This window comes from Dermacentor variabilis, chromosome 10 (assembly GCF_050947875.1).
Source record: "Dermacentor variabilis isolate Ectoservices chromosome 10, ASM5094787v1, whole genome shotgun sequence".
Lineage (NCBI taxonomy): Eukaryota > Metazoa > Arthropoda > Arachnida > Ixodida > Ixodidae > Dermacentor > Dermacentor variabilis.
The window spans coordinates 131398022-131415884 of record NC_134577.1 but is presented as its reverse complement, the minus strand read 5'-3'; the positions used below and the strand labels follow the sequence as shown (position 1 = coordinate 131415884).

At 46.3% G+C, this 17863-nt stretch overlaps 1 protein-coding gene across 3 annotated transcripts in view; it reads right to left on the bottom strand.

Annotated features, from left to right (window-relative positions):
• The window catches only part of LOC142560966 (E3 ubiquitin-protein ligase RNF170-like), a 164071-nt gene that overhangs the window by 118699 nt on the left and 27509 nt on the right, over positions 1–17863 (bottom strand). For all 3 annotated transcript variants that reach the window (XM_075673408.1, XM_075673409.1, XM_075673407.1), the window contains 2 exons: positions 10638–10864; positions 4615–4688 (listed from right to left, as the gene is read on the bottom strand). In XM_075673408.1, the coding sequence (XP_075529523.1) occupies positions 4615–4688; positions 10638–10864 (301 nt within the window). The remainder of the gene's footprint in view (positions 1–4614; positions 4689–10637; positions 10865–17863) is intronic.

The following is a 17863-nucleotide window of genomic DNA, read 5'->3' as shown; positions in this document are numbered from 1 at the left end:
CTTGTCAACTTTGTGTTGGGTAATATGTCGCTCAGTAGGCAAGACGCGGTAGGGTCGCCGATGGATCGGGCTCGCATCACCGGTGTTTATTCTATGTTTTACGACCTATGTTTGTCCTAGAGGGCGTTTTCCAAGGTCGAATATGTCCCAGTATGAGGCAAGAAGGCAACGTAGTTCTTGAGCACGCTGGGTAGGAAGGTCGGGTGCAATCATTTTTGTTAGGGCATTCAAGTCTGAAGGGACAGGGGGCGAAGCAAGAGTTGAACACGAGGAGCTATCACAAGTTAAAGCCGAAATGTGGTGGTCGCTGGCTGGTTTTATTTGTGCCAGGGATATTCCGCACGGGAGTACTTGTGTACAGAGTCCGAAGTTCACAAGCGGAAGGCAGGACGTGTTGTTCGAAATGGTAACGACGGCGTGAGGAAAAGCGACGTTATGCGAGAGCAGGACATCTGGATTAGGAGATACGATGTAGTCACCGTCTGGTACAGCTGGAACGGGGGAGACACCTATGTAGGCAACGGCACGGTGAGGGAGGCAAATATGCTCTGTGGAACATAGCCATATCGGAGCATTATCGGGAGGGTCAATACCAGCAGGTAGAGCGAGTTGCACAACACCAGCAGAACAGTCTATCAAAGCGGAATGTGAAGACAGAAAGTCAAGGCCCAGGATGAGGTCGTGAGGGCAGTGCTCTAGTACATAGAATAAAACAGAAGTATGATGTCCAGCGACACTCAGGCGAGCAGGACACATGCCAATAACGGCTGGTGTTTGACCATCGGCGACTTGGACCACAGGCGAAGGGGCAGGAGTGAGAACTTTCTTGAGACGATTCCGAAGCTGAGCATTCATCACAGATACATGCGCGCCAGTGTCAATCAGAGCCGTAACAGGTACACCATCCATGTTCACGTTAATGAGGTTCCGATGTGTGGGCAAGGTCAAAAGAGTATTTTTGCGTCGGGTCGGTTTAGCAGCATCACCTCCAGGTGCTGCGCCCGTTAGTTTTCCGGAAGGGTGCGCCAGAAGGAGCTAGGGGACGGTGATCGGCGAGATGGGGGCGATCGGGAGAAGCGGCGACGTGGCAAAGGAGAGCGGCTAGAGCAGGTAGGAAGAGAAGTGTCGCCAGAATTTGCTGGCTGCATTTGTGGGGCGAGCCGAGGAGCAGCATGAGGGCCGTGGGATGGGTGGTAGGACCAGGGGGTCGAATTCCACGAAGACCGGCAGTAACGTGAAATATGGCCGATATGGCCACAAGTGAAGCATATAGGCCTGTCGTCTGGAGTACGCCATTCAGCCGGGTTGCGATACCGCGTTGGGGCATTCAGGTTACGGGTGCGTATGACAGTGCTGGACGGAGTGTAGTCAGGCCGATTAACTGAGCAGACGTTGGTCAAGCCAACGTTGGCCAATTCTTGGTGCACGACGGACTGTATCAATGAGCCGGTCGCCTGGCAATTGCCGGGGCCATGGGTTGAGGTCGCGACAGGAGATGCGACTTCTATTTCACGTCGGATGAGGTGGAGGATGTCATCAGAGCAATTGGGTGTGGGCAGACTGCGGAGGTCTTCGCAGGTGGACGTAGCAGCCGTGTTGGGAAGGCGGGGAAATGGCTGGGCAATGTGGCAACTCTTGGCTTCTTCAAACCGCTGGCATTCAGTAATGATGGCTTGCACAGTGGAAGAATTCTTGAAGACAAGGAGCTGGAAGGCATCATCTGCTATGCCCTTAATGACATGTGCAACCTTATCAGGTTTGGACATCTTCGGATCCACTTTGCGGCACAGAGCGAGCACGTCCTGGATGTACGTGAGATAGGATTCAGTGCACGTCTGGACACGGGAAGCGAAATCTTTTTGGGCGGCGCATTGACGTCCAACAGGTTTGCCAAACAAATCTTTGAGTTTCTGTTTACAAATGTTCCAGCTGGTAAGTTCCTCCTCGTGAGTCTGAAACCAGACGCATGCCGTGCCCACGAGGTAAAATATCAAATTACCGAGCATGATGGTCTGGTTCCAGTGGTTGCTGGCGTTCACCCTCTCGTATAGTTGAAGCCAGTCTTCAACATCAGTGTCGTCGGTGCCAGAAAAGGTTCCTGGGTCGTGGGGTTGTGCTAGAATGACGGTGGGCATAGGTGCCGACGGGCCCAAAGCATCTTCGCCTTCAGCTGGCATTGTAGATGCAGCCAAAGAGTGCCCCCTGCATAAGTCCACCTTGATAATGATCCCGCAACCTCCACCAAAAATGTTACAGGGTTAAAAACAGTCAGACGTGTATTTACAGAATATTTACAATAATTATAGCCGCTGACAAGATGGTACACAGCGCGCGAAGACCAGAACATCATCTTCTTCAGACGATGATTATAACATCTTCTTCGTCAGCGTGGCACAATATATATGAAAAGAATCATGCTAAATCTAAAACTTATCTAAAAACATGCTTTCATTCATGTATATATTTAGAGATGGGGTGCTGACACAGTTGTCCTCTCTTTTCTTAATCTCGCTGGCCTCCAACAATTCACGCGCCACAGAATCTTTACTTTTAAACATGATTGTTGTATCATGAAGCCTTGCTTAATATACTTGTTTATTCTCATTCCCGCAGGCCTTGCAATGAAGCAGCAAATTTGAACCACATCCATTTTTCAATGAAAGCCTATGTTCCCACAGGCGTTCATTAATACATCGGCCAGTTTGGCCAATATACTCTATTCTACACTTCAGTGGTATGTGGTATACGACCCTTTCTTCACACTTAAGAAAAGGGTTCGTATGTTTAATAGAACACCCTACTTTCTTAAAGTCATCCAGACCAATCAGGTGGCACAAAGTAGCAATTATTCACGGCGCAGAGAAAAAAAACAGGAATTTTGTAATTCATGGCGACATGTTTAAGATTATGTGCCACTTTATTAGAGTATGGTATCACCACCGCTTTAGCTTTCTTTTCGACTGTTTGACCTTCACTTCATTTTTTTTTTTTTCACCTTTTTCAATAACGCCTCCGAAACTGCGCTTCAAACCAAGCAAGGAAAGCCAGCCTTCCTCAACTTCAAAATGTGGTCGTCAAAGCTTGCTTGTGCCTTTGACAGCACAATTTTTTCAAATTTTTTCAGGGCGGATTCGAGGCACATAGTGGCAATTGCTCGTTTAACAGTCTTGGAGTGTGTAGACTCGGCGGGCATGGGGTTGGTACATCAAGCAGGAACCTTTGCCAGTAAGGGTTATATCAAAATCTAAACACTGAATTGAACACAATTTGAACACAAATTCCATGAAAAAATTTGTTTATTTCACTAAATGTAGAAAACAGCACTTTAACAAGTTGCAGATTTTACAAATTTGAAGGCCAATCACTCTCAAATTAGCACATTTTACCCTGCCAAATTTGTACAATAAATCTACACTGCTAGTACTATTGGCCCACAGGAAGTTAAATTTATGTCACCCCGATTTGTTATTGAAAAATTGCCAAACTTCAGAAAGCAACTAAGTTTATTGCAATTCTATGACAAATTACATAACATTATGTTCAGTGTGCATTCTTTGTTGAATTCAACTTCTTGAAATTCTTGTGAGAGAAAAAAGCTGTTTGCTTAATTTTCACTTGAAGAAAAACAGTGCTAAAATGACGAGGACAAAAAGAAAACAACGACGGACATGCGCTAAACTTCCAATTAAATTTTATTTGAACAAACAGGGTTTATAACATGGAAAACGAATAGTACCACTGTGACATCAAGAACTCTCTATCACATCAAAAATGCAATCTCTTTGTTGGGAAGTACCACTGACGGGCAGCTAATGCATGTGACCTCGACCCTAATCATGTAAAACGCTTCTATATATCCCCCTTTCGAGTTTACCTCAGGAACGTGCCAGAAACTTGGTGTCATGAAGGTACAGACAGCATTTGTGACCTTTACAATGTCCAGCCAGATGACCCCCCGCATTATTATTTACAGCCCAATTGTGCTCTTGCACCCTTTCATTCTAACACCATCCCATTTGCCCAATATATACCTGGTGTCATAAATGACATTTCTTGTGCAGTGCATGTACTGCGCTGGATGATGCTTAGAGCATGGTTCTGGTTTTGCTTTTGTCAGCATAGGGCATATCTTAGCCAATTTACATGGTGCATAAAGACAAGGTTAACATTGTGCCTTTGCACAACTGTCTTGAGGTTGTGGGACACCCTGTGCCAATATGGAATCATTTGTACTCTCTTCTTATCGGCTGGCTTTTCTTTGTTAATTCCCTCCCTTACCTGTTTGATCTTTTGAAGAAGCTTATCGCAGATGCTAGAAACTGAATAAGACAGGAAACCGACTAGGCACAGCCTTGTAACCTGGTTGCTAAAGCTGCTTCCTACTTTGTGGATGCAAGATTTATGTAGAGCTGCCTTTAGACAAGTGATTGCAACTGCTCTTTTTACTAACTTGGAGTGGGCGCCGTCATACGATATCAAGTGCTTGTTCGACCTTGGCCGGTATTCCAAACAAACATGCATGTTCATTAAAGTGAAATTCAGGTCCAGGAAATGAATGCAACATTCACTGGGCCTTTCACTCCACACAAGCAAGTAAAACAAAGAAATGCTTACCTGTTGTCGGCACACGGGACACCGCACTGCTCCTCTCCAGTTGCCGTGGTGCCAGTAGGAGACGAGACAGCTAGCTGCAAGCACAAATCACTTGACTTGATCAGTATGCACCAACCACCACTTCTGGACAACCCCCCCCTTCCCCCCCCCTTCAATTTCTGCTGCAACACAACACACATTTCCTGACAGGCTAAAGAGATCAAGCACCCCACTGCCTGCATTTTCCCATGGATACTGGTGCAGAGGTCAGTGTCATCCCATCCTCAGCTGTGATTCGCAAGCGCAGGCAAGTCCAATCAAGACTACAAGCTGCCAAAAAGACCCCCATTGCCACCTATAGGGAACAAACACTGTCCCTCAACATCAGTCTCTGCAGGACGTTCTGATTATTTTTTCGAATTGCTGATGTTGCCTAACCCATCTTGGGTGTGGATTCCGTGCACCTCTACAATCTCTTAGTTGACATGCACTGCAAACACCTCGTTGATGCAACAACACATTCTGTGCTTGGTATAGCTTCGCGAGTGCCACTTCCGGCAGTCAACAGTACATTGCCGAAGTCAGTCTACATAAAACTTCTTGAGCAAATCCCACCCCTTCTACGACTGGCCAACATCCACTTGGCGGTAAAACATGATATCACTCCCATATCATTACAATCGGCCTGCCCGCCCACACTCGAGCTCGTTGTTTACCAGCTGATCGCTGCAAGATCGCACGCAGTGAATTTGAACACATGCTTGAACTTGGGAACATGCAGCCTTTATTAAGCCTTTGCGCATCTCCACAGCATGTGGTGCTAAAGGCATCGCCTGGAGAATGGCAGCCACGCAGAGATCACTGTATGCTGAACAATGGTGCATTACCCACTGCCGCACATTGCAGATTTTTCTGCACCATTGCATGGAGCACTAATATTCTCCAAGATCGACCTGGTGAAGGCTTACCATCAAGTTCCTGTAGAACCAGCAGATATTCCCAAGACTGAACTTATCAGGCCATTTAGACTCTTCGGGTACGTGCGCATGCCTTTTGGTCTTTGCACTGCTGCACAAACTTTTCAATGATTCATCAACACAGTAACAAAAGGACTGCCTTTCTGTTTCGCGAACATCTACGATTTATTTGTCTTTAGCCGCTACATGGAACACCACATCCAACATCTGGGCCATCTCTTTCATCACTTCGCCGAATATGGCCTTATCATCAATAGGCTGAAGTGCGAATTCAGTGCGCTTGAGTTGGACCTCATTGGTAACTGTGTAGACAAGGGCGGCATTTGTCCCTTGTCGTTAAAAGTCCAGGCCATACAATATTTTCCTCAGCCATCTTCCTTTCGTGAACAAGCAAGTTCAAATTCAAGTTTATTTACCAGACAATAGGCTGGAAGGTGCGAGCCACAAACTGAGCGAGTTTCTTGGCCTAGTGAATTTCTACAACCGCACCATCCCTAACTGAGCCATTTTTCTCCAGCCCCTAACGGACATGCTCCAGGGCCACAACTCCAAAGCTGAACTCACCTGGTCCCCAGAAGCAGTAATCGCTTTTGACACCATCAAGACCAAGCTATCTCAGGCATCCCTTCTCGTCCATCCGAGACCAGGAGCCCCACTATGGCTCATGACCAATGTGTCCGACGCTGCTGTTGTGGCTGTGCTTCAACAGTTTGCAGATAATGCCTGGTAGCCCTTTGCCTTGTTTTCTCAGAAGCTCTCATTCATAGAGACCCGCTACAGCACATTCGGAAGAGAACTCCTCGAAATGTACATGGCTGTACGTCACTTTATACACCTTCTTGAGGGTCGAGAGTTCCACATGAAAACAGACCACAAACCTTTAACCTATGCTGTCCGGTCAAATTGTACCAAATGTTCACCATGGGAAACCGCTATCTCGTCTTCATCATGGAATTCACGATGAACATGGGGCGTATGCATGGAAGGGACAATGCTGCAGTGGACGCACTGCCCTTCTTCCATCACTACAGACAACAACCCGGTTAGCATCGACTTTTCTGCACTTGCTGCCCAACAACAAGACGATACAGAGGTAATTGCGATTCATCAGAAACCTGGCACCTTACACCTGCGTGATGTCCATTTTCCACCCTGCGCCATTCCTATTCTTTGTGATGTCTCCACGTGATCCCCACGTCCAGTCGTTCCACTCAATTTCCGAAGCACCGTTTTTGATGCCCTTCATATAAACCTCACAATCTGGGCCACGCAACATCTGGTGCCACAATGTTTCGTCTGGCTGCGCATCAACAAAGACGCTGATGTGCAGCCTGGGCGACGCCTGGGTGAGTGGTTGTCTGGTATGTCAACAATCAAAGGTTTACCAACACACAAGGGCACCTTTCAACTTGTTTACGTCACCATCTGAATGATTCAACAAGGTACACAGTGACGTTTTGGGGCCATGGCCACCATCAAATGGGAACACCTACCTCCTAACCTGCATAGATTGCTTTACCTGATGGCCAGAAGCTTTCCCTCTACCTGACATCTGTACTGAAACCATCGCAAACGTGTTAGTCGCAGGCTAGGTTTCGCAATACAGCACACCATCTGCTATTACAACCGGTAGAGGCAGGCAGTTTGAATCGGCACTATTCAATAACCTGCTGTCACTCCTAGCCCCCCCCCCCCCTTCTTGCATACACACCACGACATATCACCCCATCGCCAATGGTCTTGTCGAACGTTTTTACTGCTCCATCAAAACATCGCTCAGAGCACAGCCTGATGCCACTCACTGGTCCACATCACTACCACTGGTTATGCCGAGTCTTCGGGCTACATTGAAGCAGGATCTGCGCTGTACAACTGCCGAGATAGTTTTTGGAGCACCAGTACGCCTTCCAGGGGAGCTCTTCCACCTTACCGTTTCATTGCCGTGCCCTGACCCAACTGACTACATCAACAGGCTGCAAGCTTCATTCCGAACACCTCGAGCTCCTGAACCACGCTGCCAGCACCGTGCCGCATCCCATATTCCCAAAGAGCTGGCGATGTCCTCTTAAGTTTTCGTGTGCCACGATTTCGTACGGAAGCCCCTGCAATGCCCCTACGACAGTCCGTACTACGTCACCCATCGCGCCGACAAAAATTTCACCGTGGACTTAAATGGCCGACAGGACACTATCTCTATCAATCACTATCTATCAATATCAGTATCCATTGGCCATCATTTAATCCCAGCGACCGATAGTGTAACTTTTCTTGGCATAAAATTAGACCCTAACTTGAAGTTTAATAATCATATTGCTTATGTTAGGCAACAAACTGCTTTTGGTATAAGAGCTCTTACTAAATCTCGTCCATTTTTTTCTGTTCACGCCTTGTTGTCTTTATACTTTGCCTTCATACATAGTCACTTTACATATGGCATTACGACATGGGGAAATGCATATAACTCACTTTTCGTCCATAAAGCCCATTCAGAACCAGGCCATTCGCGTTGTTACTAACAGTTCTGTTTACTCTAACGTTGCTCCGCTCCTTCAGGCTAACTTCATTCTTCCTATATCTGGCTTGTTTAAATTTCATTTACTTATCACTCTATTTAAATTACTTAAGCGAAATGTCGGTTCCCACCTGCGGCAAGTTGCTTTTCATCCACTTTAATTTCCATTAATTTATCGTTTCTTTATTTCATTTATTAAGCACAAGTAATTTCCCCTATGTTGTCCTTGGTGTAAGTGTTTGTTGGCTCCTCATCATATGACTAATAAACAGCTTGGGTTTCAATTAATAGACTCTAGATTGCTGACAAATACCAATAGCACTAGGCTTACCCATAATCACAGCTTTCTATTACCTAAATGCAACACGAACTAGCCCAACTAAACCAACTAGCCCGCCTTTCAGTCTTAACGAATTATGGCAAAATGACTTTCTTTTACACTTTTACAACCACTGTGCTATCAAGGTGGCTAGCAAGCTGGTCATGGTAACCGTGCAAGGTCATCTTGGCATTCACAGCAGAGACTGCCCTTGTGGGCCCAAATTTGAAAAATGCTTCATAATCTCCAAACACCGTGAAAAGCTTACCCATGAAATCACAGAGGCTGACAAGATACAGTGGATTGGTGACCTCTGCATCAGCATGTCATCCATTGCCCTCACCAAAAAACGAAATCAAGCATCTGATTGCAATGTGTAAGGGTTCATGAGATGTGTGACATCATACAAATGTTTCAATTACATTTGGCTCATGTCTTAAGTATGCAGTTCTGGCAGCTTCGCAAATAAGGTTTAGTTGAAATCAGCGCCTCTGCTGAGTTTTTTCTTTTGTCCTTGTCTTTTGTGCTCCGCAGACATGTCAGTACCTGTCTTCTTTTCGTCTGTGGCATGCAAAATCAGCGATGATGAGTCACAATAAACAGCAGTACATTTTTACTGAACAAAAGGCCCTAGCTTCACATTCACATTGGCAGATCCCAGGGACGTCGCGTGAGCCGCACATGATCTGAGCCACGCACTTGCTTCGCTTCCTAGGCAATGACCTGTCCCAAGCCAGCTACCATTCTCCTCATCCTCCTCGACGTTATGTTATTTGTATACCAATCATAATCAAAAGTAAATTGCTATGTTCATTCCCTGTTATGCTCGTTTCTGAAACCAAGCCGACACTGGAGGTGCGTCACGGCCAGAAAGGTCCGACAGTGAAAGGGTTAAAGAATGGCCGACATCCGCAATATCTACAATGTATCCCAAGGTGTCCGGCGACTGCTTTTGAAACGTTATAGTTATGCTCCTTTAATCTTTCATTCAAACATCGTCCAGTCTGTCCAATATAGTTTCTGCAGCAGTGAAGTGGAATAGAATATACCACTCCCTTAGTGCAGTCGATGAACTTTTTCTGTGGCGTGTTTCAGTCTCGTTTCTGTGTGGCACCTGGGTTTACCTTTGCACAGCATGCTCAGCAATTTTTCCGGTGCGGAAAACACCACTTTTACATCACATCTTTTACCAATTTTCTTAACTAAGTCCGCAATCAAATGGATGTACGGCATCACCACTATTTTTCCTCGTGTGCTTGGACCGCAAGGCTCCTTCCCAGATAATGGTGCCCTGATTCCGATTTCCTTGAGCAAACATTGTGCCACAGATACTAATACATGGAACGGATAACCTGCCCCAGTGAGCCTGCGCGTTTGCTGCCAAAAGCTGTCAGCAACCATTTAAGCTACCTGCATGGCTACGTCACTAGAGGAAGGGCCTCCTGTAGCAGCATCAACGTCGAGGACTATGAGGAGAACGGCAGCTGGCTTGGAACAGGTCATTGCCTAGGAAGCAAAGCAAGTGCGTGGCTCAGATCACGTGCAGCCCGCGTGACATCCCTGGGAGATTGATCTGCCAATGTGAATGACCATCAGCTAGGGCCTTTTGTTCAGTAAAAATGTACTCCTGTTTATTGTGACTCATCATCACTTATTTTGCATGCCACAGACGAAAAGAAGACAGGTACCGACATGTCTGCGGAGCACGAAAGACAAGGACAGAAGAAAAAAACACAGCAGAGGTGCTGACTTCAACTCATGAACCCTCATCAACTAGATACTTGATTTCGTTTTTTGGCGAGGGCAATAGATGGCATGCTGAGGCAGAGGTCACGAAGCCACTGTATCTAGTCAGCCTCTGCGATTTCACGAGTAAGCTTTTCACATTGTTTGGAGATTATGAAACATTTTCCAAATTTGGGAAAATGTCCACTGCAGAGACTGAATGCCAGGATGACCTTGCACGGTTACCATGACCGGCTTCTTGCTAACCACCTTGATAGTGTGTGGCTGTAAAAGTTTTTTGGTTTGGTGGATGACTTTTTGTTACTTTTAAGAAACCTTTATCTGTGCAGCCATGTTCATGTTTTAGGCCAATCACACACTCGGATACCACTGTTCCTATGAAGGCACACTGCCTGTTAGGAAACTAGCATAAACGGTGGCACCAGATTTCTCTCTAGGTTATAATGTAAGACTCTTTCTGGCCAGGGCAACAACCCAGTGCGACACCCACCACAGAAGAGGTGTCCGCAGTTGGTCTCCACAGGGTGTCGGGGCTCAGCCAGGCAGATGGGGCACTGTGCATCTGATCCATAGTGTGGGGCCGTTTCCATGCTGCTGCTGTGCTCTGCCACTGGCGACATAGCTGTGGCACCATTGTTAAGCCTCGCACTTGTCGGTTCACGCCGTGGCAGCTGCTCAGCTGGCGACGAACTTGGCAGCTGCCGCAACTGCTGCCACCTGCCGACATTGGAGACAGGACCAAATTAAACAAAGACAGCCGTAAGTACATTTTCACTGTAAATTGTTCTTGGGCGAGTTGGTTGATATTTGTTGAAGCCACTGTAGAGCAATTAAGATGAATGCAAAAATACTACTCCATGCTAACTTCGGGAAGCTTTCCATATCACAAAAAGGGGCACAGATTGTGTCAGTGACATGCCTATTTTTCTATTTGGAAGTGCGATTCACTTTTTATTTGTTTTGTTTTTTACATGACGAGTGATGAGCTACTACACATGTGCATTATTCTGTATGTCTTTCTGCCCAGCTGGTGAAACTCCATAAAATAAGTTATGAGTGTAGCGATTGTGGTGTCCCATCTGCTCTTCGTATTTTAGGCCTACAATGGCTTCAATAAAGTCCATTTTCCTTGTGTGTACAGTGCCAAGCATATTGCAGGCTTCACCTGTGTCAGCATACAAACTCCTGAAATGACAGTCTGTGCGTGCCATTCAGATGTAGCTTGGCTAGTGGGGAGAGCTCATATTACGAAAAAGTTTAGCTATAAAAATTTACATACCATCTCAGGGAGTACTGTGTAAGTGTCCACCAAGTCGACTGACCATTCTGGCCACCTCAGATCAGCTGGAGCAGTGTCAGCAAGGAGGAGACTGACCGGGGGTGCCTACCTTCGTATACCGGTACTCCAGCCCAGCCAACCAGCACTTTGGCAGCAGCCAAAATGGACATTCCAGTAGATGGACTCTTACAGAATACGCCCCCCCCCCCCCCCCCATCATGACAGGTGCCACGGCAGAGGGCTCCAATTAACTTTGGTCACCTGGTATTTCTTAACGCGTTCTCAAAGATCAGCGCACCTAATAAACAGTGCAAATACAAATCTTTGTCATGTGTTTGCATGGTTTACTGTATTGTTGTTACACCAAGCCTAGCTAACAGCCATTTCATACGACAAGCACTTTTCATTCCACCCACATTGGTCTATGGCCAGAAGTAGGTGGAGCCAAAGTCCATGCCTCAGTGACTGCTGCCTCCGAGCAAAAAAAAAAAAAAAAAAACCATCTAACAGTCTATGTTTTTGGTCATGGGTGCTATGTTTTGGAAGCCACCTGCAGGGATCTGCATATTTTGGTTAAAATGAAAAATATTTCACACTTACTACTGCTCTGTTCTTGCTGCAGTTTTGCACAAAGATTAGATACAATGGTCCAGATCATTCAGTATAACACTTGGAACTGCTACTTGCCCGATTTTTTGCCTTGCAGTATGCAATGTTTAAAACATGGCGGACATCTCACTTCCGTTGTCTGCAACATGGAAAGCATGCCCTTGGAGACCGGTTTCCACGAAACCCTTAGGAGTGCACAAGAGGAATGCAGATGAAAGCAACTTTTTTTCTTTCTTAGAAGCCAAGCTGTGCCCACAATTTGGACCATAAAATGTGATTTTTCTGAAAAATGTGAGCAAAGGCAGGGCAGCAATGAGGGCAAATACTTCTTTGCAAGATTTGAAGCGACATACAGTATGCACATCCCTGCACTGTGCTCGGCAGCACAATTTTATGGCTACTGAGCCCCCTTGGTGGGTGTGCAGTCCATGGTGTGAGGCAGCTGTGATAATTCAATTTGTACAAAGAAATCATTCGGCATGAAAGCATCTGTTATCCTGACTGGTCAGGGGCTGCATCATCCACCGACCATGTGAGCAGTTGAAGGGACACTAAAGAGTTACACAAAATCAGTTTCGACTGATAAGGTATTCTTTCAAAGCTACATGTTAGTTAATTTTGTGGCAATACAATGGCTGGAAGTACACAGTTGAGCTTGTTGGATTTCGTGCTGAAATTCCAGCGTCAGTGTGGTGCCATGCCAAGTTAAGCCTTCTGGAATAATACAATTCAGTCCGTCTTTACTAGTAAAAACTGAACTAGGCCCAAGCACACACTCAAAATCCTTGAAATCACGGCAAGCTGGTGCGGGAACTTTAAGGCAGCATCATAACCTGTACCCAGTTTTTGCACCTTTTCTTGTTGACCACGCCTCTTCAAAATGGAAAGAATGGTCTTTTTTTGTACTACTGTGGAAAAAAAACTTCCCTAATACAGCTCAAATTATTTTCCTCTTTAACCTAACATTTCTGAAACAAAAGGTTTCCTTGTTAACAACTTAAACAATTTGGCAAAGTTTATTAAACTTTTTTGTATATCATGGCATAACATACATTGCTGTGATGTGCCAAGTGCATTTAAGGTACATAAATATGAAGGTCATGTGAGTAAACTTCAAGGGTGAGGAGTGCCTGCTAGAATTGCTGACCGCATTCACTGCTCAAACATGCCTTTACCTTTACTGACCAGCATCAGCTTGCTATCAACAGCTGTTCTGGCCACCTTGTGTCATCACTTGTGTCCAGCAATGGCAACATGCATGCCATCTGATGTGCACCCTAATCTGACACCCAAAACAAGCACCTAAAGTGTTGCATTGTCACACAGTGTAAGCGGCTGATCATGCTGCCATAAGATTGTTCATGCATTGTCACAAATTCAAGTGCCTATCAGTCTGATCAATCAATCTGCCCATCATCAACCTTGCTGCACTAACCCCATAAAGGGACACTAAAGGTTACCAGAAAGTCACGTTAAAGTGATAAAGCAATGCTCTAGAATGCCTAAGGCATCAATATAATCGCGAACAGAGCTTTAGTAACCGAGAAATTGAGGTAAATGCACAACACAATTTGAGACCCCCCAGCGACATTTCGGTACTAGCCCGATGACGAAAGCGCTCTTCATCATAATTTATGTCACTAGTACTCAACTACTCGTATTAAAGAGATCATCTCATTAGATTATAAGACGGAAGAAAATGCTACTTGTCTATTTCTATTCGATTCTAAGAAAAAAATAACATTTTGACGATACCCTTGAGTAGTACGGGTGGTAGAAAGGTTTCGTTTTCATTCGACTCTGCGCGCTCGACTTCGCGCCACGCGCGCTTTGGAGTTTCAGTTGTTTCTTTATCGCGTCGTGCTCAGGTGGTCCTGCTGGCTCGCGAAACTTGCATTTGGAACAAGCGGCGAGAATGCCACGTCCATGTGATGTCGTGGGATGCGCGAACGGTCCACGGAACTTGGCCAAGGGCAGTTACAGCGGCGAATCGAATGTTACTTATCATTGTGTGCCAACGAGTGAACCTCTCCGTTCAAAGTGGTTAAGTGCCGTACCTCTGCCACAGTGCGCTCGCAAGGAGCCGAAAAATCACGTAATGTACTTGCTGCACTTTCGTCCAGAGGATTATGAGTTCAACGCCGACTTACTGAAGTCGCGTGAAGTGCCTTTCAAAGCAGGTCGTCGTCGTAGTAGTACGCAACGACGCCGGCAGCGCGAGCCCTCAACAGCAGGTCATGTTCATCAGTGCTTAAATCGCTGAACTCGAGCCCAGCATCGCGAGCTAATGTGTCATTGTCAGGGTCTTCCATTGCAACGAGCGTCGAAGTTGGCGTCATAAAATAAAGAACCAGCTTATCGTCATACGCCTTCCCTTCCACTAGCCACCATAGTTCCGCTTTCGCGCTGCTGTTGGCTCTGTCTTGGCTCTGTTTATGGCCGCACGTTTGCGTTTTGTGCAGAAAAGCCGTAGCGCCGTCTGCGAGAGCCGTTTTACTCACCGACGGCACAACGTCACTATGAGACCATGACGTCAATACTCCTCGATCGGAGGGCGGGTGATTTGAACTGCGCTAGAGGTACGCGGACACTTCAGAACGCATTTTCTCTTAAAATAAGTCTCTTCTTCGCATGAAACAAGCGTTTCGAGGTTTCTGGGATGGTATTTCAACAGTCCACGTTGACTTAATATTAACATTTAGTGTCCCTTTAAACACTGTACCGCTTAGATGCCACCATGATTACATTAAATATTCATTTTTTTCCCGAAACCATGAAGCTACAGAACAGCCTCGAATGTGCACTGCGCGACTTTCCAAATGAAACATTGTTAAAGAGCTACCTAGCCGTAATTGTGTGCGAGTATTGCTCTGTCGCTGCTTTGCTTTCTATTTTTTTAAGTTATTTAACCTTGCACTTGATAGTTTACAACCTATACTTTTCATATTATTTGTCTTACCCATATTTCTGTGTAGTGTTAGCATTGCTTCTATTTTGTTGTTGTGCTTCTTTCAGTTTTGTAAAGTTGCATTTGAAATTACACCCTGCTATGTCTTGAAAAAGAAAGACAGCCAGATATATGTAAATAGAGCAGCAACGATGTTGTTACTCAAAATCCCCTTCTGCTTTTATATGCAGTTCATCGCCTTATTCTTCAGATGGCTATCCGCACCTGTGCTTGTGGTTGGACCAGTTGCTCCAGCATCGACACCGTTGCCGTTATCATCACTGCTCCGGATAACTCCGGCAACGAGCGATTATGACCGGCACAACGAGCTTTGTCCTGGCACCACCTTCCCTTCATGGTCAAGCATGGCATCAGCACTGCCACCGACAGTATCTTGCCGCCGGGATTTAAAGGACTTGCATTGGCTTTCCGCCTTCAGTGGGCACGGGAGAGCAGCGACAATGTTGTTGCTCAAAATCTTCTGCTTTCATATGCAGGTTGGTGCAACCCCATCTCTTTATTGTAAACGTTCGAGCAACAGATGTCTCTTCCTCTTCCCGTGCCCAAGTGTTGCTTGAGATACCTTGAACAACTGTGCATTTGTTGTTAAACTTCTGATACTAAGCAGTGACATAGAACAAAACCCCGGTTTGCCTCAGCCTGACCCTAGCAAACTGCACAAGGAATAGCTTCACGCCATTACTGCCTTGTCAACTAAATTCGACAAGAGTCACATGGAAGTAATGGAATCTTTCACTGAGATAAAGAAAAACCAAGAGGCACACAAAAAGCCACAGGTCTTACAGAAGAATTGGTAACCTTGGAATCTATTGTTGAATCTATTCAAAATTTGTCGGCCCCAGCTGAACTGTACCGGCTTGTTCATGAAATTGTTAGAACTGAAGGTGCCACACTCAGCTCAAGGCTTGATGAGTTGGAAGATCGGTCCCGAAGGGACAATTTATTATTTCACAGCATATCTAACAGTGCTAACGAGACGTGGGCACAGTCTGAAGACTGTGTTAAAGGTCTGCTGTTGCGCCATCTAAGCTTGAATGTTACCGACGGTATGATCGACAGAGTGCACAGGCTGGGTTCCTTTGTACAACTAAAAACACCCCCAGTTATCATCAAGTTTTCATCTTTTAAAACCAAACAGTTAGTTCTCGCTCAAAAAGCTAAACTGAAAACAGCTGGAATTCCTTTGGGCAAAAACTTCTGCAGATCAACACGCTTGTAAAAAAAAAAACTAGTTGTGTATGCAGAATCTTGTGGCCAACCATTTTCACTGCGCTTTAACGAGGTTATAATTAACAAAAAATGTTACATCTACTGCACAGCCACTGATACCATTTGTGAAGTTCACTCCCCTCGTGAGGCACGCCTACCTGGAATTGCAACAAGGCTTCAAGCACTACTGGCATTTCATCAGCATAGCTATCTTCCCGCCGCAATAATGATGTGTCTTTTCTATTTAGCAATGCACGCTGTGTGCTCAACAAGCGAATTGCACTCTCAGCTCATATTGATTCATGTTCTGCTGACATTTGTAGAGGTCGCCACCTGTGTATACAAGGTGGCGCTACAATCTGATATGACCTAGTATTTATAAGGGGCTTTGGGGAGTGGGAATAAACATTGTCTTGGTTTCCGCCTTGCCGGTAGTCCGCCTCATCCCTTGGCTCTTGTGCAGAACATGGTGTCAGAAGTGGGATCTCGCCGTTAACACTGACATGCCTGACACAGAATCCACCCCTGCCGAGACCACCCAAACGAAAGTGCACATCGTTCACGCTGGCGTACCTGGTCTGCACCCACCGGAGAACTTCACGTTTTCAAACCCGGGAGAATGGCCAATGTGGATTTCTACGTTCGAGGATTACGCTTTCGTGGCCGGCCTCCACAGCGCTGGCAACGAGGCCCAGGCACGGACGCTTCTTTACTGTATGCCCAGACCATTCTTTCGTCCTTGGGGGTGGCAACACCGAAAGCGCTTTCTTTCACTGTCATTGAAGAAAAGTTGGATTCGCACTTCGTGCATCCAGTAAATGAGATATATGAAAGTCGTCATTTCCACCGCCGCACTCAGCAGCCAGGCGAATCTGTGGATGACTTTTTTTCGGCATTATGCAACCTGGTAAAGCGCTGCAGCTATAACAGCCCGCTCGTCGAGGACCGCCTTGTTCACGACATTCGTCGTAGGCATATGTGACGAGAAACTGCCTGATCAATTGTGCCGGTGCACAAAACTTACCACTGAGGAAGCACTGTGGCAAGCCCGCATACACAAGGACACAGAAAAAGAGCAGTTATCACGCGCTAGATTGACTATGAATAACGGTCTTGCCGAAACGCTAAATATCGACTCGGCTCGGCGAAACGATACGCCCACATCTTCGCCACGTTTCCACAACCAGTCTGAGCACCCAGCTAGGTTATCGTGTGGCTTTTGTGGACGACAGCGGCACTCTCAAAAAGACTGCCCAGCCAGAAAATCAGTCTGCCATTACTGTAGAAAGCTGGGACATTTTGCCGAAGTGCCTATATTGAGCCTATGTTGCCCACGGTGACACCCGGCAGACCATGGCAGCACCTTGGCATCGATCTGTTTCAACATAGAGGGCGCGATTACGTCCCAATTGTTTATTATTATTCCAGGTTTCCTGAAGTAGTCTCCGTGGGGTCCACCACGGCACTAGCAGTCATCTCGGTGATCACGAGCTGTATTGCCCGTTTTGGCATACCAGACACCGTCCGGACCGACAACGGACCGCAGTTTGTGTCCAACGAGTTCGCCGAGCTTGCGCGGTCATATGGCTTCCGTCACGAGACCAGCAGCCCGAGGTACCCCCAGAGCAACGGAGAGGCAGAGCGCATGGTA